The sequence below is a fragment of the Aegilops tauschii genome, chromosome 7 (genome assembly GCF_002575655.3).
Source record: "Aegilops tauschii subsp. strangulata cultivar AL8/78 chromosome 7, Aet v6.0, whole genome shotgun sequence".
NCBI lineage: Eukaryota > Viridiplantae > Streptophyta > Magnoliopsida > Poales > Poaceae > Aegilops > Aegilops tauschii.
In genome coordinates, this window is record NC_053041.3 from 609,317,201 (window position 1) to 609,339,944 (window position 22,744).

The 22,744-nt window shown below is 46.4% G+C and overlaps 2 protein-coding genes across 2 annotated transcripts; one reads left to right on the forward strand and one right to left on the reverse strand.

Moving 5' to 3' along the window:
• The first annotated feature begins 2,458 nt into the window (after positions 1-2,458).
• Positions 2,459-3,661, forward strand: LOC109785250 (protein FAR1-RELATED SEQUENCE 5-like). Its single transcript, XM_073504554.1, has 4 exons — positions 2,459-2,602; positions 2,677-2,739; positions 3,038-3,210; positions 3,265-3,661. The coding sequence occupies exons 1-4, from the start codon at positions 2,459-2,461 to the stop codon at positions 3,659-3,661; spliced, it is 777 nt and encodes a 258-aa protein (XP_073360655.1).
• Positions 3,662-8,736: 5,075 nt separating this feature from the next.
• LOC109785247 (uncharacterized) lies at positions 8,737-10,248 on the reverse strand. The gene is made up of 7 exons (XM_073504555.1): positions 10,074-10,248; positions 9,785-9,990; positions 9,496-9,696; positions 9,286-9,414; positions 9,144-9,210; positions 8,939-8,988; positions 8,737-8,853 (listed from the first exon to the last, which is right to left on the reverse strand). Exons 1-7 carry the CDS (start codon positions 10,246-10,248, stop codon positions 8,737-8,739), a joined length of 945 nt encoding a protein of 314 aa, XP_073360656.1.
• Positions 10,249-22,744: the final 12,496 nt, after the last annotated feature.

Sequence of the window (22,744 nt, forward strand, 5' to 3'; positions counted from 1 at the left end):
CTCGCGATGATCATAATGAGACCTAGCCTCAAACAACATGTAGGGTTGTTACCGGATGATGTTTCCCGGGGCCTGAAGCTGTCTAAACCCTTGTCTTGTGTTGCGTCTCTTGATTCCATTCAACCCCTCTCAAGCTACCAAATAGATGCGTTGACCTCACGACTAAGTCCTCACACTAGGACATCTGCCGTGACAAATCCACGACAGTTGGCGCCCACCATGGGGCCGCGCACGGTGGTGATGAGTTCTTGGAGGGATCTCTCTCAGGGATCGTGGAGCTCGCAATTTTCCAGATGAAGAAGAGTCGATTTGAAAGGATCTGCATAGTTTCGAGTTCATCGGTCCAGATTCATAGTTTGGAAGATTTAAGGAAAATTAAGGTGGCGATTTGATGGTTGCTGCAAGTCGCCAGCATCATCGGTGTGTTAAGTTTCCGTCCCTGGCTCGCCAAAACCTGTACGATCAGAGTCACCGTCACCGTTCAACCGTCAACAGCAAAGGAAAAAGTCAAGAAAAGAAAACAAAGTGTTGAGAAGGATTTCCATCGCCGCAGGGTCTCATCGCTAACCACCCAATCCAGTTGACTTCGGTCAAAGTAACTACAACCCGGAGAAGGATTTGGAGTTTGAAACCTCCACGGTCTCTGCCTCTGCTGCAGCTGCGGTTGCGCCTCGACCCGCCCGGATCGCCTTTTCCGTTGACCCGCCGGCTGCTGTACTCCAACGCCGGTTCATCCTCAGCCCCCGGTTCATCTCTGATTAAACCGCTGCTCAAACCACTGCATGGCCGCGCTGCCAAAGTCGCCAAGATCGATGGAATTTTTATAAAGTGCAGCCACGTCCAATCGGTTCAAGGACTTGTCAGATTTACTCTGTGTTCATATTACTCCATCTTGAAGATCCATTAGCAAAACGTTGTGTGGGATTTTGAAGACGTCAGGAGAGTCATACGTCCCTGAAGGTCAAAGTTTTAGTATATCAACTGTACAAATCGGCCGGTCTCCGCCTCGGCATCGCTTTTCGCCAGGAGGGCCTTGCTCCGAGTCGTCCCGAGCTGCTATCGCCGGTTCTCCTCCGCCGATGCCCGGCGCTGCCGGGTTGCCCGCGGCAGAGCCGTCGTCATCCGAATCGCCGCCGCCGGCTCCTTCGGCGAGAAGATGACCACGGGTCTGGATCTGAGTCATGGACGGTCCTGCTCCATTGACGAGTCGCCCGCGGCGTTCAAACCGCTGTCGAGCCGCCTCTTCTACGACGGGTCAACACCGAGCCACGCCCGGCCTCGTCTCGAACCGCCCTCCCGCCGCGTGACTCCACCTCCGAACCGACAGTTCTTGAACCGCCCGTTACCTGCGCCGGCCGTCTAAGTCAGCAGGCCTGCAACCGCCGCCGCTGCTGTCATGACCTGCCTTGAGCAGCTCCCGGAGAGCCGCCCCGCGACTTCCAAATCGCCAAGCTCCAAAATCACCGGCTTACCAATGAGTCACGCGCTACTGTCCGGGTCTCGCTTCCGTCGTAACCCGCCAAGTCGCCTCCCGTCGCCGGGTTGCCTCCGCCACCATGGCTCTGTCTTCAGGCCGCCGTCGCTATAAGTGCCCAACCGCCACGAGCCATCGTCTCTGCCTGCGCCGACCTATTGTTTCTGCCACGAGCCCTGCTCCGGTGCTTCCCCCTAACCTAATTTTGAGGGGTATTTTTGTCCCCGCGAGTTTGTTTTTTTCTGGCCCACCGCAGCCCAGATCCAAGACCTGTCTAGCCCTGTATAACCCAGACCGTATACGTACAGTACCCTGGACCAAAAAAAAACATCACACGACCCCATGTCCACGTAAGACCTGCCGATCCAATCATTCACGCAGCTCCATCAATCTCGCGAGCATTGACGCAGCTCAATAAGTCACGTAGTAGATCTCCAGCGGCGGCTATCTCGTCACCGGCGATCTCGTCGGACAGCGGGCGCGACAACGTCGTGAATCTCCAACGAGCGCGCACAGGTACCGCATCCGCGTCCCCCCTCTAGTCTCGCTCGCGGCAACATCGAACGAACTGCCGCCGCCAGTGGTAGTGGTTAACCTAGCGGGGCGGGTAACCTAGCTACCCGGCGGCGCATGCGATCGTGGATCTTGTTCCGGTAGTGCTGCTCCTCGTGATCTGGGTTCACGTAGCGTCGGTTGCCGTCGGCTGTGCGCACCACCAGTATCGTTATTTGATGTGGCGGCTAACCTAGGTATCCGGCGGCAGAGGTAATCACAGATCTAGCTAGGTGTTGAGATCGTGCAGTTCCTCGCGATTGAAAGTGATCATGACGGGTGCCGTGGCCATCTTCCTTACTAAGTTTGGCAGATCTGAACGGCCTCGGTTGCGATTGTTTACATAACATCCATGATCGTGTGCTATGTGTTGTATATTTCATCATTGATAATGTTTGCACATGTGATGATACATATTATTGGTTGTAGGAAATGGCGGACGAGGAGTTAACTGATATCATGGTAGACATGGAGTTTGGAGAACTGATGAAAGACTGGATAGAAGATTGGTCAGATGATGAAAATTCAGATCGTGAAGATCGGTCAGAGAATGGGAATGAATGGGACGATCTTAATGTGAGTGGCATTGTCATGTTGTAATTTTTTGGTGGCATCCGACAACATTAAATCTTTGTGTTGAAAATTTATAGATCGATGAGGATGATGATCAGGAAAACAACTCGGAGCTCTTGAATGAAGATTACATTAGTCAGGTACGTAAGTGAAATTTTTTGTTGGCATGCAAATTGAATTTCTTTTGGAATATTATATGATAAGTAGTTATGTATTTGTGTTGTATTTTTCAGTTCATTCCAAATGTCATAATGCGTACGACTATTACGGTTAATCCGACGCGGAGACAGGCCTTAACGGCGAATCATTAGATGCACGTGATTCTGGGGAGTCCCAGTCGTCGGTCATCATGAGTGAGGTATGTGTGTAATCAATGTTCTATGGAAGTAATGTTAAACCATAGAAAATTGTTTTCATGGCTGTTGTTTGATTGTGTAGGTGACACAAGATGATGGGGCAAAGAATGTCCAAGATACTGCCAGTGCAGATGATAAGAGGGATATGTTCATGCAGATAATGGAAATGGCCTTTACGTCTCACGATGCTGCGTATGATTTCTACAACAGCTATGCTAGAGATAATGGTTTCTGCATTAGAAAGAATAAGGTCAGGTATAGCAAAACGGAGTCACGTCATATGCGTTATAGGCGGTTTGTTTGTTCCAGACAAGAGAAACGTGACAGCAAGTTGCTAACCGAGGAAGGACACAGCCGTAGGCTCAGAGCCGAGACACGCTGCTTTTGCAAAGCGCACCTGACCGTCAAGCTTGACCAAAAGCGTGGGGTTTGGTATGTTGAAAGTTTTGAGGATAAGCATAGCCATATGTTGGCAGGACCGGACGAGGTACCTTTTCTTTGGTCCCACAGAAAAATCAAAGAGTACCAGAAGCATGAGATAATGTCCATGGGAGCTGCAGGGATTAGAATTCACGACATGATGGATTGCTTCATCAGCAAACATGTATGGTACGGCGGTGTTGGTTTTACCAGGCGTGAAATATACAACCTTTGCGCAAGGAGAAGAGGAAGCTGCTTTCAAAAGGTGATGCTTCCACAGCCATAGGCATCATGGCCAGTAGAAAACAGAGGGATCCTAGCTTCTTTTTAGAGTACAAGCTAGATAAGGAAGGAATTTGAATAGGATGTTCTGGTGCGACTCCCAGTCTCATCATGACTATGAGGACTTCGGCGACGTGCTTGTATTTGACAACACGTACAAGATGAACCGCTATGGTATGCCATTCATACCTTTTGTTGGTCTTAACAATCACCGGAAGACCACTGTTTTTGGTTGTGCCATAGTTTCGGACGAGACCGAGGAGACATACGTGTGGCTTCTGCAGACTTTTTTGAAGTCCATGTGTCAAAAGATGCCTAAGAGTGTTATCACAGACGCCGACGCTGCGATGATCAAGGCAATTCGCGAAGTCTTGCCAGACGTGTGGCACCGTATATGTACGTGGCATATAGAGAAAAATATGAAGATTCACCTCAGTCACAAGTCCTTGAAGGAGTTCCGAACTCTTCTGTACTACAACACGTCCACGGCCACGTTTGAGGAGAGATGGCACGCATTTTCCAAAAGATGGCAGTCGAAAAAAACTGTAACATGGTTGAGACGGATGTATAAGAAGAGGAGACTGTGGGCTGCGGCTTATCTAACAGAGGGGTTTTGGCTTGGCATGAAAAGCAACCAGCGGAGTGAAAGCCTGAACTCATGCCTTCACCTCCACCTAGAAAGTGAAATGACCCTGGTGGATATGATTTTGCACTATGAGAACGCCGTTGTGCGTATCCGTGAAAACGAGGCACGAGATGACTGCACGGCCTCACAGAGTTTACGGTGCCAGTTACTAGCTCGAGGGAACTTGAGATAGCTGCTTCTCACGTCTTCACTCCAGCAAACTTCTATATGTTGCAAGATGATCTTAGAAAAATTGACGGCATGGAGATTGTAGAAATTAAGCTGGGAGACGTATCACAACAGTACATCATGGCATGGAAGAATAACCGGAAGCGCCGTTTTTGGGTGGAGTATACACCAGTAAATTCCGCAGAAACTATAAGGTGCAGCTGCAGAAGAATGATTCGAAAGGGTCTACCTTGCAAGCACATATTCCATGTATTGAAGCACTTAAACATATCTGAAATACCAAAGTGTTTAGTTCTTGTTCCGTTCATGAAAGAAACAAGGTTGGGACTGCCCGCGAGGCGCACAAGCGATCTATTGGGATTTGGTTGGACTGGGGCCGGGGAAAGAATGAAATATAGCCAGGTCAGTGTGTTAGCGTCTGAAGCTATGCATGCGGCATGCAAACACCCTACTTTGTGGGATCAGTTACAGGAGAGTTTGAAGGCTGTGATAGCTAAGAGTCATGAGTATGATCTGCTACAGGAAAATTTGTTCAAGCAAACAAATGACATCAGTAAGTGTGCAGTTGAATATGTGGACGATGGTGAAGGCAACATGACTGCGGTTAAAGATCCTATGAAAGTGTCAAGCAAAGGTGCAACAAAGGTAGATGAGAGCCGCCCTGTCTCGAAAAATGGTAGACCACTCTCTTTTGATGAGTTGAAAACCCGGTGCGGCGCTTGCAAATTGGTAGGACACACTAGACGTAGCAAGAAATGCAAACTAAATCAGAAGTAAGTGTTTGTATGCATTGTGGATTATTAAATTTTGTATCATTCATTAACTTAGCTTGTCTTTTATCATGTGCAGAAAAGTGGAGAAGGAAGAAGAGTAGAACACTTTCTTCAATTATTTACTGTGTTAATCGGCCGGCTCATACTTTGGCTAAGGTAGCTGTAGGCGATTGTGTTTCTTTGGTTTGGAGGCTTTGGCCCCCTGATTGTATCCTTAGTGTATTAGCAGAGGAGATCCCAGTCTTTGTTTAAATAAAGTAAGATGTTTCCCTCTAAACAAAAATCAAAAAAATTCTTTACTGTGTTATTACCGGGGCGGGAGGTAGAAAGAATATTGTACATTTCCCCTACCCACATCCTAAATGCCGTTAAATAAGTAACTGTACCACTCTCCTCCCCACCACACACTCACCCACCTCCCACGGGCGCCGGTTCGAACTCCCCTCTTATCCCCACCTACAGTAGATCGAGAAAACCCTCGCCGGCGACCGCTGCAGCCGCCTCCATGGAGAGAAGCCTCGGCTGGCAGAGAGCGATGATGGACCTCGCCGACGATGACGAGGGGTGGCGTGCGCAGTTGACGGAGGTGTGCGGCTGGTTCCCCAGCACAGAGATGTTGGTCAACCACGCGCGTGGCCTCGTCAAAGTTCTCACCGACGCCGAGAGGAAGCGCGCCTTCCCCTACAGCCGCGGCGTCCCGCCGGCTCTCCTCCTCGTGTGGGCAATGCGAGAGGCCACGCTGAGCGACTCCCCTGTTCAGCGCGCAAGGTGGTGGATGTACCGCTCCACCACCATGACTCTGCGGCCAGATTCAGCACGCGTCGCGTCGAGGGCGGAGCGCATCGACGTCGAGCTCGCTCTCCCTGCGCCCGTCAGCCCGGACTACCAGGTCCGCCACGTGCCGAAGCCAGTCCTGCCGTTGGGCTCTGACTTCGTGGAGGACAACGTGGAGGAGGTACTGGTCATCCCTGATGACCACGAGGAGGGCGAGGAGGACGCTGTGCAGATGGTAGCGCCGGTCGCCGTCGAGGGTGGCAAGACAATGCCCATCGACGTCGAGCTCCTTCCCCTCCTCCCTGACATAGTGAAGGTGGAAGAAGAGGAGGTGGCTCAGGATCAGGTGGCTCAGGATCAGGTGGCGCAGCTGTCGAACAGAACGGCGGTCAAGAAGAAGGCTTCTCCGTGTGTGGTGCGCCGTTCATGCCGCCTCAAATTTCTGAAGAAGTGAAGATGGGCACAGTTGCTGAAGGAGGAGGAAGCTGCTGGTTATCTTAAGTTAGGTATGCTGTTATATGTTTCAACATATAAGTTAACATTATTTTGGGTTTGATGTTGGTTAGGTATGCTTTTATATGTAAGCATATAAGTTATGCAATCGGTATGTTTGATCGGGTTCTTTGTGGCTGAAGAACTGAATATCTACTGCTCACCCTAAGTGTCAAGTTCAGTTAAATTTCAGAATATTGAATATGTACTGTTGCTTTGCTTCAGTGTTGCATCAAAGGTGTAGGTGCTGCTAGATGTTGCTCCTATGTTGCAACAAGACAATGAACTGGGCTGCTGCATAAATCAGTAGTGTTGCTTGGTGATGTGCCCACGTGCATCACTTACCAAATATAGAACATGCCAAAAGTGCATTGTCTGCCAAATACAGAACATGCCAAAAGTGCATTGTCTACCAATCATGATGGCCCCATGATATTTATGCTGCAATCTCTGTTACACTTTGCCCATAAACTGAATAGCAAATAATTCAGCAGCATTTCATCATGTCAATTACAATGATGTCAATAACTTTATGAACAATCTACTTGCTAACTATGACAGCAATCATAATGGCAAGTAGGCCAAGATACAGAAGACCTCCAAATCCTAAAATCCTATCCCTATAGAGCAATATTTCCTTGTGCATCTTAACCATTGCCCTCTTTTCTTTCTCATTCCTTTTAATTTCAGCTTCATGTTCTGTAATCTTAGTCTCCAGTTTCTTGTTCTTCATGGCAAGATACTTAATGACTAACTTTGCTTTGCTATCCCACTCCCCATCAATCCATTCAACATACTCAGAAGTGATATCATCCTAAATAAATCATGAGCAATTGAAGTCATTTTATAACTGAACTTGTCACTGCAAGCATTAAACACTGAACTTTTTTGCAGCTTGACCGCAATAGCAGTACTAGTTTGAAGATCATGCTCAGTAGACTAATGTCAAACACACATCCCCCGAGTGCGCTGCCAAAATTGTCTACATCTATGCAGACACGGCCACCAGGAGTTTCCTGATGACCACATAGATGGAGCTTGTCATTGCCACAGGTCATGAATTGTGGGCGATAATGCTGGGATGTAAAGAACAACGGTAAAGAACTTACCTTTTTGCCACCAAAGTGTAGCACTTAAGAAACCCAAGCCGTGGGTTCTCCTGGCCCGCCGCCGCCCATGAAACCCCCGTCCCCTGTTCCACTCAATCCGCTGCCGCTGCCTCCTGTGCCACTGAATCCACCCCACCTGCTTGCAGGACCCAGGGTTCGACCTAACTTGCGGTCGCCATCGCTCTTCTCGCAGCAGCCGCCGTCGTCCGACGCCCAGCTCGCTGTCATGCTTTCGCCGTCGAGATTTGGAGGCGCAAATGGAGAGAGAGGGCTAGGGATTTGGAAAGGGAAACGAGAAAAAGGGAAAGATCGATGTGAACCTGGCAAAATGGGCTGGTGTAGCGCTGCCGGCACGATAGCCCGCCTGTGGGGCCCCTCACGTGGTTTCATGGGCCATGCCTGGCATCATGGTGAGTACAGAAAAAGTTAATTATACATACAATAAAAAAACGACGGGTTTGTAAAACAAAATAGAAAAACATGATGCCTGATAACACGCGATAGAGCCAACGAGCTGACATGACTAATTTTCATCAGTGTAATATTACATTTTGGCTCGATATATTTACTTATCTACCATGACTACTTTTCATAATCATGTGATGAGGGGGAATTACCAGGAGATTATGCAAGATGATGACATGCAGATAGCTAAGGTAGAAGGCTAAGCTTGGTAGAGTTTTTTAAAAAAAGTAAAGAATGTGAAAATTTTAATATGAAACTTACGAGAGCAGTTGAAGAGAAAAATAGACTATTATAAAAAAATTGGAGAATGAGAAAAATATTAAGCAAGAACAATTGATAAGTGAAGCCGTGAAAAATACAATTATAAAAAATTGGAGAACGAGAAAAATATTAAGCAAGAACAATTGATAAGTGAAGCCAAAACTTTATTGGTACGACCAAATTGTCTTCTCCGAGCGAATTGTATGACCGAATTTTCTGGTACGAGCGAATTGTCTGACAGACACATACACATGTATGTGTCACAATATTCGAGATGCCCTGTTTATTACATAAAAATGATAGAACCCCTAAGATAATCATGCCATCGAAACCTTCGACCGGACTAAATCCAAACCACTAAAACTTCAATCTTGCATGCCGCATGAATTCTTCAGGCGCGCCTTTTCCTTGCGATTTCGCGAATTTTGTTCTTCACACACTCCATCGTGTTCGAAGGTGACATAATCAACTCCGCGATGAAACGTCTTCTCCTTGCGTCAATGGTGGCCTGCAAAAAATGACATGAAGGTTACATGAACCGAAGTTGCTACACGACCATAGTAGCTAGTCTACAAACGTAAGTAACAGCATACCTGTGAAAAATCGCGGGTCATTCGGTCCCTGTCCCAATGTTCTAGACATTCTGTGACAAAAAGGCCACAAGAGTTTCTGGTACTTATGCAAACATTAGCGGTGGGCAATACAAACATGTGTGTTGTTGTTTGAATGTGCATGATGTCCTATTAACTCACCCATCCTCTTGCTAGGGCATGTCATACTCCTTGATAGGCCACTTACTTACGTCCGGATATTTCCCTGGTGTAATAAGATTTGCTAGGTGCATATCGTGTGCTATATCCATTCGCTATAAAGAGGATAGTGTTAAAGAAGAATCATAAACAACATGTAAGACCAATGGTACAAATGTTGGTTATATTACCAGTGCTTTCACAGTCTTTTCTGTCAGGTCCAGAGGATAGAGTGAATCGAGAACTTGGAATTCTTGCTTGATCAAGTGCATGACCACGGTCATCCAGTGGGCATTGTCGATATTCAACGCGATATACGTCTACCGTGCAAAAAACCATTGTGGATCAAACGAAATACTTGATGAAATGTCCTGTAGTGAAGAATTACAAACATAACGTACCTTATCACGCACAGTATACTCTTTCGTGACTCTATTAACTACTCCAGCTTTGGACAGAGCACTATCCATGTTGCAGCTCGACGGCAATGGATCGTCTCGTGCGATAGCACGATCTACAAGGAATTTGGACCTCCACGCTGGACAGAGGTAACGATCATGACCAACGCGCAACTCCAAATGTCCCATATAAGTATCAATAACCTTCATAGAATATCAGGGGATTACATGTTGAAAGTTGAGACATAGATTATTGAGAATTTTAATAACAGGACATGCAAGTAGTACTTACATCGTCCGACAGCCATCTGTGAGTTAGTACCGGTCGAATCCTTTCGGAAGTCAGAGATATGCCACGCCCTTCACTGTAGTAAACTTTCTTCCCCTTATTCTTCTTGGTGCTAGCAGCTAACTCGACAAATGAAACAGCTACATCAATTATTTCCGGCGTCAACTCATCCGCCACAACCTCCGGCTCATGATTTCCAGAAAATAGAGCTGCATGAAATAATATGAACGTGAACAATGGTGATCATATGCATTCATAGTATATAAAAAAATAAGAAAGTTAGTTACGATACCTCTAGTAGCAGTAGAAGTACCGGAGGGTTTCTGACCACGGTTGGTACGCCTGCTGGGCTTGTCAAGTGCGTAGGGGGATTCAAATTTCTTAGGAACGGTCCTCTTGCGCTTACCGGACATAACTTCCTCATCCTTATCGATTGTTGCACCCTTTTTTCCATTCGCCTTAGCCATGAACTTGCTGACAGAAGATGGACAAATGTCTATATCCGATGAAGGTGCTTGAGTAGAAGTACCAACGACCCAAGGGTTTTCGAGTGTAGCGCCACATTCATCATTACGCCTAAAAGGTGAAGCTTCCTTGTGTCCATTCATCTTCGGTGGGGTTTTCTGTTTGGCAAACAAAATCGTGTGAACATTTTAGCACTTAAATAAATTAAAGGAGAAAATTATAGACAGAAATATATATACATAGTACCTCAGGTACGGTTTTGTGGTTGGGAACCACTTCATCAGGCTACGTCATGTCAATTGCAGGCTCTCCGCGTGAGTCTATGTCATCCTTGTACACGAATTCCTTCTTTTCATATGGACCGTTCTCGAACCAATCCAGTTCTTCATCCACATCCACTAGTAGAAAACTGGGCTTTGGTCACAGGGCAATATTCACATTAGTCCCGGTTCAGTCACGAACCGGGACTAATGTGAGCATTGGTCTCGGTTCGTGCGGCCAGGGGCCTGCCGGGCCTCGTGGGGGCATTGGTCCCGGTTCGTCCGGCCCCTTTGGTCCCGGTTGGTGGGACAAACCGGGACCAATGGGCCTCGCTCCTGGCCCACCACCATTGGTCCCGGTTGGTGGCTTGAACCGGGACCAGAGGCTCACCCTTTAGTCCCGGTTCATACCACAAACCGGGACTAAAGGGTTGGTCCTAGTAGCGGTCAGAGTTGAGTCCCACCTCGCCAACCGAAGGGCGCTCACACCGGTTTATAAGCCCGTCCCTCTCTGCCTTGTTGAGCTCCTCTGAAAGTGAAAATAGATGCCCTTATACAGGGAATTTGACCTAAATTCACAGTAAATTTCATAGAAATTTATTATGAATTTAGGTTGAATTTTCTCTATAGGCGCATCTATGTTCATTTTTTTATAGTAAATAAATTAAATAAACCTTAATAAAATAAATAAAAATAAATAAAATAAAATAAAATAAACTATAGTAACTAAAATAAATAAACCTTAATAAATTAAATAAAAATAGCAGCAGTAAAATAAATAAAAATAGCAACAGTAAAATAAATAAAGTAAAATACATAAGTAATTAGAAACAAAATGGAATAAAATAAATAAGTTTTTTGTTGTAAGTAGAAAAAAACAAAATAAATAAAGCAAAAGAGAAAACAAAAAACAGGGAAAAAAATTATGCCACCTACTGGGCCACCACGGCCTGAATACGATTTGAAACCTATCCATGGGCCAGGATTCAGGCCCGCAGAAGGCCCAGTAGGCCCCACAGGCAAAGAGAACGGTTAGGCCCGAAAGCCTGCAGTTGAGAGGAGCTCGAGAGGGTGGGCGCAGTAGCGCTTATAAACCACTCTCGAGCTCTCTCAACAAGCGAGGTGGGACTAAACTTTTGACGCGGGGCAGCACAAGGCCTTTGGTCCCGGTTGGTGCCACCAACCGGGACTAAAGGGGGGCATTGGTCCCGGTTCGTGGCACGAACCGGGACTAAAGGCCTTTGGTCCCGGTTGGTGCCACGAACCGGGACCAATGAGTTGCCTATATATACCCCATCGCCACAGCAGAGCACTCCACAGTGCTCTGTTTTTTCTGGCCGGCGAGGGGAGGGCATTTGGGTGCTCTAGCTCACCTCCTATGCACATGAGGTGTTCGATGAAATGTCTGAGCCACACTAGTTAATCTTTCTCCTCCCGAAACTCGACCTCCGAGCTCCATTTTCCCCGAGATTTGTCTAGGTTTAGCGGTCCGTCACGTCCCGTCCCCGTCTTCACCGCCGTCGATCGCCCGCGCCGATCTCGTCGCCAGCACCACCGTGGTGAGCCTCTTGTTCTTATCTTCTTTCTGAAAGGAAAAAAATTCTTACTTTAGATAGATACTTGTCTAATTTTGTTACTTTTATTATTCCTTCTTATTACATAGTGCGATGGTTTTGGTATCCGCCCCCGTCGGCCCTCGTCCTGTCTATGATTCGGATGTGGTATATATTATCTTTTTATAACTATTTGGTTCATTTATTGTTTATGACAAATATGCCGACCAACGTGACATAGATTTTATTTATCTAGGAGGTGGTTGAACCGGAAATTCTAACCGACCCTATTGTCGAGAGGTTAAATTTAGTTGAAGAAGAAAACAATTACTTGAAGGAAAAATAAAAAAAATTGAGGAGGAGAAGATGATATTGGAGTTGCATGTTGCGGATGTCGTCGATGATCACAAGATCAAGATGGATGCAATGCGCTTGAAGATTAGAAAGATTAGAAAATATGCCATTCATACCGAGGCTTGGTATCATTATGCCGTTGGATCAATTGTTACCTTGGTTGCGATTATGATCGCATTTGTTTTCGCATTGAAATGTTTTACATAGTTTCAATGTATGGTTTAATTAGATGCTCTGGAGAGCTATATATATGTTGTTAGATGAGAACTATGTATGTACTTTGGTTTTAATGTGATGATGAACTTCTATTAATTTGGTCACTTAATTATCTTCATGATGTTCTGTAATGGTTTTTGACACACTTAATTATATATAATGCACGCAGATGAACCAGCAATGGATGTACGGTGACAGACACACCTCCGAGTACATTAAGGGCGTGCATGATTTTCTCGAAGTGGCTGAGGCAAACAAGCAGAATGGTTTTATGTGTTGTCCATGCCCTATATGTGGGAATACGAAGTCTTACTCTGGCCGGAAAATCCTTCACACCCACCTGCTTTACAAGGGTTTCATGCCACACTATAATGTTTGGACGAGGCACGGAGAAATAGGGGTTATGATGGAAGACGACGAAGAAGAAGAGGACGATGACAACTATGTGCCCCCTGAATACGGTGATGCTACAACGGGGGAAGCTGCTAAAGATCAAGAGGAACCAGACGATGTGCCCAATGATGCTGCAAGGGGGGAAGCTGCTGAAGATCAAGAGGAACCAGTGCCCGATGATGATGATCTCCGCCGGGTCATTGTCGATGCAAGGACGCAATGCGAAAGTCAAAAGGAGAAGCTGAAGTTCGATCACATGTTAGAGGATCACAAAAAAGGGTTGTACCCCAATTGCGAAGATGGCAACACAAAGCTCGGTACCGTACTGGAATTGCTGCAGTGGAAGGCAGAGAATACTGTGCCTGACAAAGGATTTGAGAAGCTATTGAAAATATTGAAGAAGAAGCTTCCAAAGGATAACGAATTGCCCGACAGTACATACGCAGCAAATAAGGTCATATGCCCTCTAGGATTGGAGGTGCAGAAGATACATGCATGCCCTAATGACTGCATCCTCTACCGCGGTGCGTACAAGGATCTGAACGCATGCCCGGTATGCGGTGCATTGCGGTATAAGATCAGACGAGATGACCCTGGTGATGTTTACGGCGAGCCCCCCACGAAGAGGGTTCCTGCGAAGGTGATGTGGTATGCTCCTATAATACCACGGTTGAAACATCTGTTCAGAAACGAAGAGCATGCCAAGTTGATGCGATGGCACAGTGAGGACCGTAAGAAAGACGGGAAGTTGAGAGCAACCGCTGATGGGTCGCAGTGGAGAAAAATCGAGAGAAAGTACTAGGCTGAGTTTGCAGCTGACCCAAGGAACGTATGGTTTGGTTTAAGCGCGGATGGCATTAATCCCTTCGGGGAGAAGAGCAGCAATCAGAGCACCTGGCCCGTGACTCTATTTATGTATAACCTTCCTCCTTGGATGTGCATGAAGCGGAAGTTCATTATGATGCCAGTTCTCATCCAAGGCCCTAAGCAACCTGGCAACGACATTGATGTGTACCTAAGGCCATTAGTTGAAGAACTTTTACAGCTGTGGAATGGAAACGGTGTACGTACGTGGGATGAGCACAAACATGAGGAATTTAACCTGCATGCGTTGCTGTTTGTAACCATCAACGATTGGCCCGCTCTCTGTAACCTTTCAGGACAGACAAACAAGGGATACCGCGCATGCACGCACTATTTAGATGACACTGAAAGTATATACCTGGACAAATGCAGGAAGAATGTGTACCTGGGCCATCGTCGATTTCTTCCGACCAACCATCAATGTCGAAAGAAAGGCAAGCATTTCAAAGGCGAGGCAGATCACTGGAAGAAGCCCGCCATGCGTACCGGTGATCACGTACTTGCTATGGTCAATGATTTACACGTAATCTTTGGAAAGAGTCCCAGCGGACTAGCTATTCCGAATGACGCTGAGGGACACGCACCCATGTGGAAGAAGAAATCTATATTTTGGGACCTACCCTACTGGAAAGAGCTAGAGGTCCGCTCTTCAATCGACGTGATGCACGTGACAAAGAACCTTCGCGTGAACCTGCTAGGCTTCTTGGGCGTGTATGGGAAGACAAAAGATACACCTGAGGCACGGGAGGACCTGCAACGTTTGCATGAAAAAGACGGCATGCCTCCAAAGCAGTATGAAGGTCCTGCCAGCAACGCTCTTACGAAAGAAGAGAAAGAAATCTTTTTTGAATGCCTGCTCAGTATGAAGGTCCCGACTGGCTTCTCGTCGAATATAAAGGGAATAATAAATATGCCAGAGAAAAAGTTCCAGAACCTAAAGTCTCATGACTGCCACGTGATTATGACGCAACTGCTTCCGGTTGCATTGAGGGGGCTTCTACCGGAAAACGTCCGATTAGCCATCGTGAAGCTATGTGCATTCCTCAATGCAATCTCTCAGAAGGTGATCGATCCAGAAATCATACCAAGGCTAAGGAGTGATGTGGTGCAATGTCTTGTCAGTTTCGAGCTGGTGTTCCCACCATCCTTCTTCAATATCATGACGCACGTCCTAGTTCATCTAGTCGACGAGATTGTCATTCTGGGGCCCGTATTTCTACACAATATGTTCCCCTTTGAGAGGTTCATGGGAGTCCTAAAGAAATATGTCAGTAACCGTGCTAGGCCAGAAGGAAGCATCTCCATGGGCCATCAAACAGAGGATGTCATTGGGTTTTGTGTTGACTTCATTCCTGGCCTTAAGAAGATAGGTCTCCCTAAATCGCGGTATGAGGGGAGACTGACTGGAAAAGGCACGCTTGGAGGGGACTCACTAATATGCAGGGACGGTTATTCTTGGTCTCAAGCACACTACACAGTTCTACAAAACTCTACCTTGGTGACCCCGTATGTCGATGAACACAAGAACAGTCTGCACTCCAAATACCCGGAGCAGTGTGACGACTGGATTACATGTGAACACATCAGGACTTTCAGCAGTTGGTTGGAAACACGTCTCAGAGGTGACACCACTGTTTGTGATGAGTTGTACTCGTTATCCAGGGGACCATCTTCGACTGTATTGACTTACAAAGGATACGAGATAAATGGGAATACATTTTACACGATCGCCCAAGATCAAAAGAGCACCAACCAAAATAGCGGTGTCCGCTTTGATGCAGCAACCGAGAGGGGAAAGGACACATATTATGGTTACATAATGGACATATGGGAACTTGACTACGGACATGATTTTAAGGTCCCTTTGTTTAAGTGCAAATGGGTCAATCTGTCAGGAGGCGGGGTACAGGTAGACCCATAGTACGGAATGACAACAGTGGATCTGAACAATCTTGGGTACACTGACGAACCGTTCGTCCTAGCCAATGATGTGGCACAGGTTATCTATGTGAAGGACATGTCTACCAGACCAAGAAAAAGAAAAGATAAGGAAGCGAATACATCACACGATGAGCCAAAGCACCACATAGTTCTTTCAGGAAAAAGGGACATTGTGGGAGTGGAGGGCAAGACAGACATGTCTAAAGATTATGAAAAGTTTCAAGAAATTCCTCCCTTCAAAGTCAAGGCTGACCCAAGCATCCTGATAAACGATGAAGATTATCCATGGTTACGGTGCAATAAGCAAATGACACAAGAGAAGAAAAAGTGAAGACTTTCTCCCGCAACTATTATGATGATACCATGCCAACTTTGTAACAGACGAGTATGATACCATTGTCCGTTTTGTACACGAAGTGCATCTAGTTTTTGCCGTAACCCTCTCAACTTTCTTGCACATGCTATGTGGATGAAATGATGATACCATGCCAACTTTCAACCTTTTCAGAGTTCATTTGAAATGCTTTTCAATTTTAGGGTCTTATAGCTCAAAATAATTAGTAAATGCATGAAAATAACAAATGAAGTCAGGAAGGGTTGAAAATTGATGAGATGTGGCTTTGAATGGTGCGTTTTGAACACACAAAAAGTCAGGAGTTCAAATAAGTTTTAAAAAATGAAATCCCTTTGTAACAGACGAGTTTCTGTATGAAATCCTCATACTTCAAAAGAGATTGTCCGTTTTGTACACGAAGTGCATCCAGTTTTTGCCGTAACCCTCTCAACTTTCTTGCACATGCTATGTGGATGAAATGATGATACCATGCCAACTTTCAACCTTTTAAGAGTTCATTTGAAATGCTTTTCAATTTTAGGGTCTTATAGCTCAAAATAATTAGTAAATGCATGAAAATAACAAATGAAGTCAGAAAGGGTTGAAAATTGATGAGATGTGGCTTTGAATGGTGCGTTTTGAAGACACAAAAAGTCAGGAGTTCAAATAAGTTTTAAAAAATGAAATCCCTTTGTAACAGACGAGTTTCCGTATGAAATCCTCATACTTCGAAAGAGATTGTCCGTTTTGTACACGAAGTCCATCCAGTTTTTGCCGTAACCCTCTCAACTTTCTTGCACATGCTATGTGGATGAAATGATGATACCATGCCAACTTTCAACCATTTCAGAGTTCATTTGAAATGCTTTTCAATTTTAGGGTCTTATAGCTCAAAATAATCAGTAAATGCATGAAAAATGGTGCATGAAAAATAACAAATAAAATAAATAAGTAATTAGAAACAAAATAATATAAACTTTAATAAAATATATAAGTAGAAAGAAAATAAAATAAACTTTAATAACATAAATATAATTTATGAAACTAAAATTATCAAAGTATTTTCTGTTCAAAACATTACAAGCAACCTCTAGTATTATTGAAACTAAAATTATATAAAATTGATGCAACAAAAATTATCGAAGTATTTTCTGTTCAAAATCATTGAAAGCAAAAATAATTTTCATAAAGAACTTTTTTTGTTAGAAACTTTAATTGCAAAAAAGAATTATCATAAAGTAAAATAAATTAGTAATTAGAAACAAAATAAAATAAAATTAGAAACAAAACAAAATAAATAAAGCAAAAAAGAAAACAAAAAACAGGGAAAAAATAAAAATTATGCCACCTACTGGGCCACCACGGCCTGAATACGACTAGAAACCCATCCATGGGCCAGGATTCAGGCCCGCAGAAGGCCCAGTAGGCCCACAGGCATGTACAGAGAGGTTAGGCCCGTAAGCCTGCTTTAGAGAGGAGCTCGACAGCTCAGGCGCACCGCACCTTATAAACATGTGCGGCTCTCTGTCAGCTAGCGAGGTGGGACTAAACTCCCACCACCACGCCGCTGTGCAAGGCCATTGGTCCCGGTTGGTGGCACGAACCGGGACCAATGCCCCCTTTGGTCCTGGTTCGTGGCACCAACCGGGACCAATGCCCCCCTTTAGTCCCGGTTGGTGCCACCAACCGGGACCAAAGGCTGTCGCTTCCCGCCCTTTGGGCTGCTGAAAAGAGGCCTTTGGTCCCGGTTGGTGGCACCAACCGGGACTAAAGGGGGCATTAGTCCCGGTTGGTGCCACGAACCGAGACTAATGCTTGGACTATATATATCAAACACTTGTGAAAAAATTTAGTTTTCATCACCAGTTGCCTCCCCCCCCCCGCCGTCAGGCTGCTCCACCTCGCCGTCTACGCCGCCGCCAACGCCGTCGCCTCCCCGAGCCCGCGCCGTCCTTGTCGCCGGCATCCCTGGGCCCGCCGTCGTCGTCATCCCCGTCGCCGCGTGCCTCCCCGAGCCCACCCCTCCATGTCCCTATCGCCGCCTGCCGTCCCGAGACCGCCGTCCCCGTCACCGCGTGCCGCCCCGAGCCCGCCGTCCTCGTCGTCGGACTCCTGCCATCGCCGCCCCCCTCGAAGTGAGCCCCCCTTCCCATGGTCCCGATCGAGCGCCGCTCTTGCGCCCGAGTGCCCCTTGCTCTCTGCCGCCCCTGCTCCATGGTCGCCGCCGGCCCCAACGCACTGAAGAGCAGAAGGAGAGGAGAGAAGAAGAAGTGGAGCAGCAGCAAGACGCCGTCCAATTTTCTGAATTTTTTTTACAGATATGAACAGTGCATATAGAGGGTGTTTGATCAAATGCTAGATGGCTTTGGGCATTTTAGAATTTATGATATTTTTAGAATGTGCTAAATATGTCAAAAAATGTTTTTTTGTTCATATACAGAAAGTTTTTATATATGACTATGGATATATGAGCAATGATGATCCATGGATGTATGCATTGATATATATGAGAAACGATGTTCGTAGAATATTTACCAAGTATATATGTATTTTTGTTCATAGCATTTTTTTCCATTTATATATGTATGTGGCTATAGATGGATATATATGAGAAATGATGATCCATGGAAAAGTTTTACATATGCAAAAGTTACATTTTTAGAAAAGTTTTATATATCTAGCTAGGAAAGGAAGAAGAAGAAAAAGAAGGAGAGGAAAAAGGAAAATAAGAAGAGGAAGAAAGGAGAAGAAGAGGAGAGGAAGAAGAGGAGAAATAAATAAGAAGAGGAAAAAAAGAAGAAAAAGAAGAGGAGAAGAAGAAAGGAATAGAAGAGAAGAAGAAAAAATAGAAAATTTCTATTTTTTCTTCTTCTCTCCTCTATTCCTTTCTTCTTCTCCTCTTTTTTTTTTCTTCTTCTTTTTCTTTGATCTTCTCCTCTATTCCTTTCTTCTTCTCCTCTTTTTATTTCTTCTTCGTTTTCTTATGTTTTATCGGGTCTGTCGTCGTCGATATACCCCTCTCCCGATAACTTCAACACGAGGGGGGGTCGATATACCCCCTCCCCGATAATATTATTTTCCCATGTACGTATGTCGTCGTTGTCGATATAACCCCCTCCCGATAACTTCAACACGTGGGGGGGTCGATATACCCCCTCCCCGATAACATTATTTTCCCATGTATGTATGTCGTCGTTGTCGATATATATAACTCCCTCCCAGATAACTTCGACATGATGGACGGTCGATATTTATACCCCCTCTCGACCGTGATAACTTATACCACGGGAGCACCCCCTGGCCCTCTCGCTCGACCAAAACTCTCGAGGACACCCAAACCCTAGAAAAAAAGATGTCGGTCTCCTACCCCCTTCCGCCGCGCCCCTACCCTTGAAGCGTTGCCGAGGCCACCCCAAACCTGGAATAAGCTAGGTCTACGTTTGCACTAATATATCCACCTGCTGTCATGTTTGTGTAATAATTGCCATGTTGTAATATTTGCAGAAACAATGGAGCACGGACGAGGCGAGCAAGCAGAAGAGGTGTTGGGGGACATAATCTTAGCCGGAGGTGATATCTTGTCATACCTTAACGACAATGATGGTCTGGAAGAACAGGGTGAAGAAGCAGGCTACGGTGATCGAAGAGTGGAGGAGGAAAGACATGATTATGATGGCTCCGGTGACCCAATGCTGGTGCAAGAAGGAGCCCGTGGTGACGGCTCCGGTGACCGAACAGAGTCCGGCCAGGTAAATATATTAGTTAAGCCTGTGCTGACTAGCTAATTGATGCATTCATTGTTTTGGTATGTACACATATTAATTAACACTCGTCTTTCTTCCTTTTTCTAGCCCTCCGGATCGAGCACAACTTCGGTAAAGAGACGAGGCCCGAAGAGAAAGTTGCGCTCGGATGAAAGGTTTGAGATCACAGCAATCGCGCGCGACGGCCAACCGATTGAACCCATCCGGACAAAGGATGCATTTGCTGCTCAGTGCGGGGTTCTAGTTAGGGACAAGATTCCGATCAGCATCCAGCAATGGTATAAGCCTAAGAAGGAAGACCCAGAGGTGTCTTATGTCAATGATATGCAGAAATATGATCTTTGGACTGAGCTGAAGGCAAATTTCACCCTACCGCCAGAGGAGGATCCGGAGAAGCCAGTTAAAGAGCAATTAATCAAGCCTCATGCTCTTAAGAAGATGCCAGACCTATTCAGGAGGTGGAAGAATGAGCTAAAAACGTTTGTCGACAAAGAAGAGACACTAGAATTCATCGGTCGGTATGAGAAGATCAGAGATCACTGGCCCGCATTTGTGGCCCACAAGACATCGGAAAAGAGTAAGAAGATGTCAGCGACAAACAAGAAGAATGCTGCGAAGAAGAAGCTTCACCATCGCACGGGGTCAGGTGGCTACCTCAAAGCCCGGCCTAAGTGGGCCAAGGCTGAGAATGATCTGCTTGAAAAAGGGATCGAACCACAGACAATGAACTGGACAGAGAGAACGACGAGCTCAAAATGGCCCTCGGGAATCCTGAGCACCCTGGACGGACACGAGGCACGCCAGGCTCCGTTCCGTGGAAGGCTGGTTTTCCGGACGCAGGCGGTTAGAAAAGCCAGGAGAGGAGGAAAAAAATGGAGCAGACCCAAATTCAGAAGCTGCACGAAAGGGTTCAAGCGCAAGAGGAACGAGGCGGCAATCGACATGCCGAAACTACCCCCGAAGCTACCCCGCCATCTCAGCGGAGAAGCAGCGTGGCTTCCACCGAGCTGCTTCAGCCGGAGCATGTGTTGACGGCTCCTGCTAGCTACCCCGTGCATGCTATCATGGAGTCTCAACATTGCCACCTTATGGCGGAATGGCAGAACTTCAAAGTCAAGGCGGCTGTTGGCTCTGTTTTACCTCCTGAACCCGGCGCAACCTACCACTGCCGGCCGATTCCAGAAGGATATGCTAGGGTGATGGTGGATGAAATAACGGAGGGATTTGAGGACCTCCAGCTTGACCACCCTACCGGTGAAGGGGAGACTCGGCTGGGTTTAGCTCTAAAGACTCCGTGCCTATGGCGGAAGGAGCTCATTAACCTTCCGAACTGGACGCCTCCGGCGAGTAAGGGCACTCCACCGCCGCCTCCTCCTCCGGCGAGTGATCAGGGCACTCAGCCTCCTTCTCTGGCGCGTGGCGGCACTCCGCCTCCTCCTCCGCCTCCTCCTCCGGCGAGTGATCAGGGCACTCAGCCTCCTTCTCCGGCGCGTGGCGGCACTCTGCCTCCTTCTCCGCCTGCGGCGGCGTGCCAGAGCAGCCAGCCTCCTCCTTCTCCGCCTCGTCAGCAAGGGCGGAAGAGACCCGCCGCCGCTCCGGCTGCTCCGGCGTGTCGTAGTCCTTCTCCTCCGCCTCGTAAGCAAGGAAAGAGGACAGCCGCAGCCGCTCCATCTGCTCTGCCGGCGTCGAGCAGTACAGCTGCCAGAGGCGGGAGGCAATACAGATTCGGTCCTACTCTGAAGACTTTAGAGAAGTTACCATACGAGAGGACCGAGGAGGAGAACGCGAAGATCGTGCGAGCCGAAGTGAAGAACTTCTTCGAAGGGGTGAAAGCAAAGAAACATCCACCTCCGGAGGAGAAGGTAGATCCGGTGAAAGCGAAGCGCACTCTGGATGCCCTGACAAAACCACCAAAGTCTCCGCCGAAAGGCAACTATGAGCGCATTATTGCAAAGACATTTGTCGAAGCGGAGCGGTCGGGAAGTACTGTCAGTGATCAAAGGTTAAAAGAACGACGAGCTGGGAAAAAAATTGCCCAGCTCGGTGAACAAGCGAACCAATCGTGCCCCCCGCTCAAGGTGTCTAAAGACATCATCGCTAATGATCCGAGGATGGTGGCCGGTTATAGCAATCTTGGAGATTACCTGCCCGACGATGTACATTATGAAATCATGGAGGTGGACGAACACAAATACCATTACGGGAAGCCTCTCGTCAAAGATGAAAGATCTCTAACAACGATGATGCGAAGATTACATGATTGGTACATGAAAACCTGCAGAGAGTCTGATGGGATGAATACTTTGACACTGAGAGTTAAACCGGAGCATGACCTCGTTGGAATTGAACTGCTGAATGTTCCATTTGAGGAGTTCTTCTAGTTTTTCAATCAAAACGCCCTCGATAAATCAACGATCACTTGCTACTGTCTGTAAGTAGTACTACTTCTGTCATTAAGTCTCTCTATATAGGTCAGCTCTTTCATTGCATGTATTTATAATTATCCTCACTATATTATGTAGATTGAAGATCGCCGAATTGAAGAAAAGACAAATCGGTGATATTGGGTTCATTAACACAAATCTCATAGATGCATATACGGTTGAAAAACATGCCAAAGAAGCCGAGGCCAACTTGCTACGATCGTTGGTATTAAATCAAAACAAAGATATAATACTCTTTCCTTACAACTTCAAGTGAGTGTTACTGTCTTGTGCATATTCGGTTTCCCTTATTAGTCCAGGTTATGGTAATGTAATTGATGACTTATGCATGCATGCGCAGCTTCCACTATATTCTCCTAGAGATTAAGCTTGAGC

Bases quoted from the DNA above. Each gene is read 5' to 3' on its own strand.
- LOC109785250 (XM_073504554.1), top strand. From the start codon at position 2,459: ATGGCGGACGAGGAGTTAACTGATATCATGGTAGACATGGAGTTTGGA. The intron at 2,603-2,676 runs GTGAGTGGCATT...GAAAATTTATAG, and splicing joins ATGAATGGGACGATCTTAAT to ATCGATGAGGATGATGATCA. The intron at 2,740-3,037 runs GTACGTAAGTGA...TTGATTGTGTAG, and splicing joins ATGAAGATTACATTAGTCAG to GTGACACAAGATGATGGGGC.
- LOC109785247 (XM_073504555.1), bottom strand. From the start codon at position 10,248: ATGGCTAAGGCGAATGGAAAAAAGGGTGCAACAATCGATAAGGATGAG. The intron at 9,697-9,784 runs GTAAGTACTACT...TATTCTATGAAG, and splicing joins ACAGATGGCTGTCGGACGAT to GTTATTGATACTTATATGGG. The intron at 9,211-9,285 runs GTAATATAACCA...TCCTCTTTATAG, and splicing joins AAAAGACTGTGAAAGCACTG to CGAATGGATATAGCACACGA.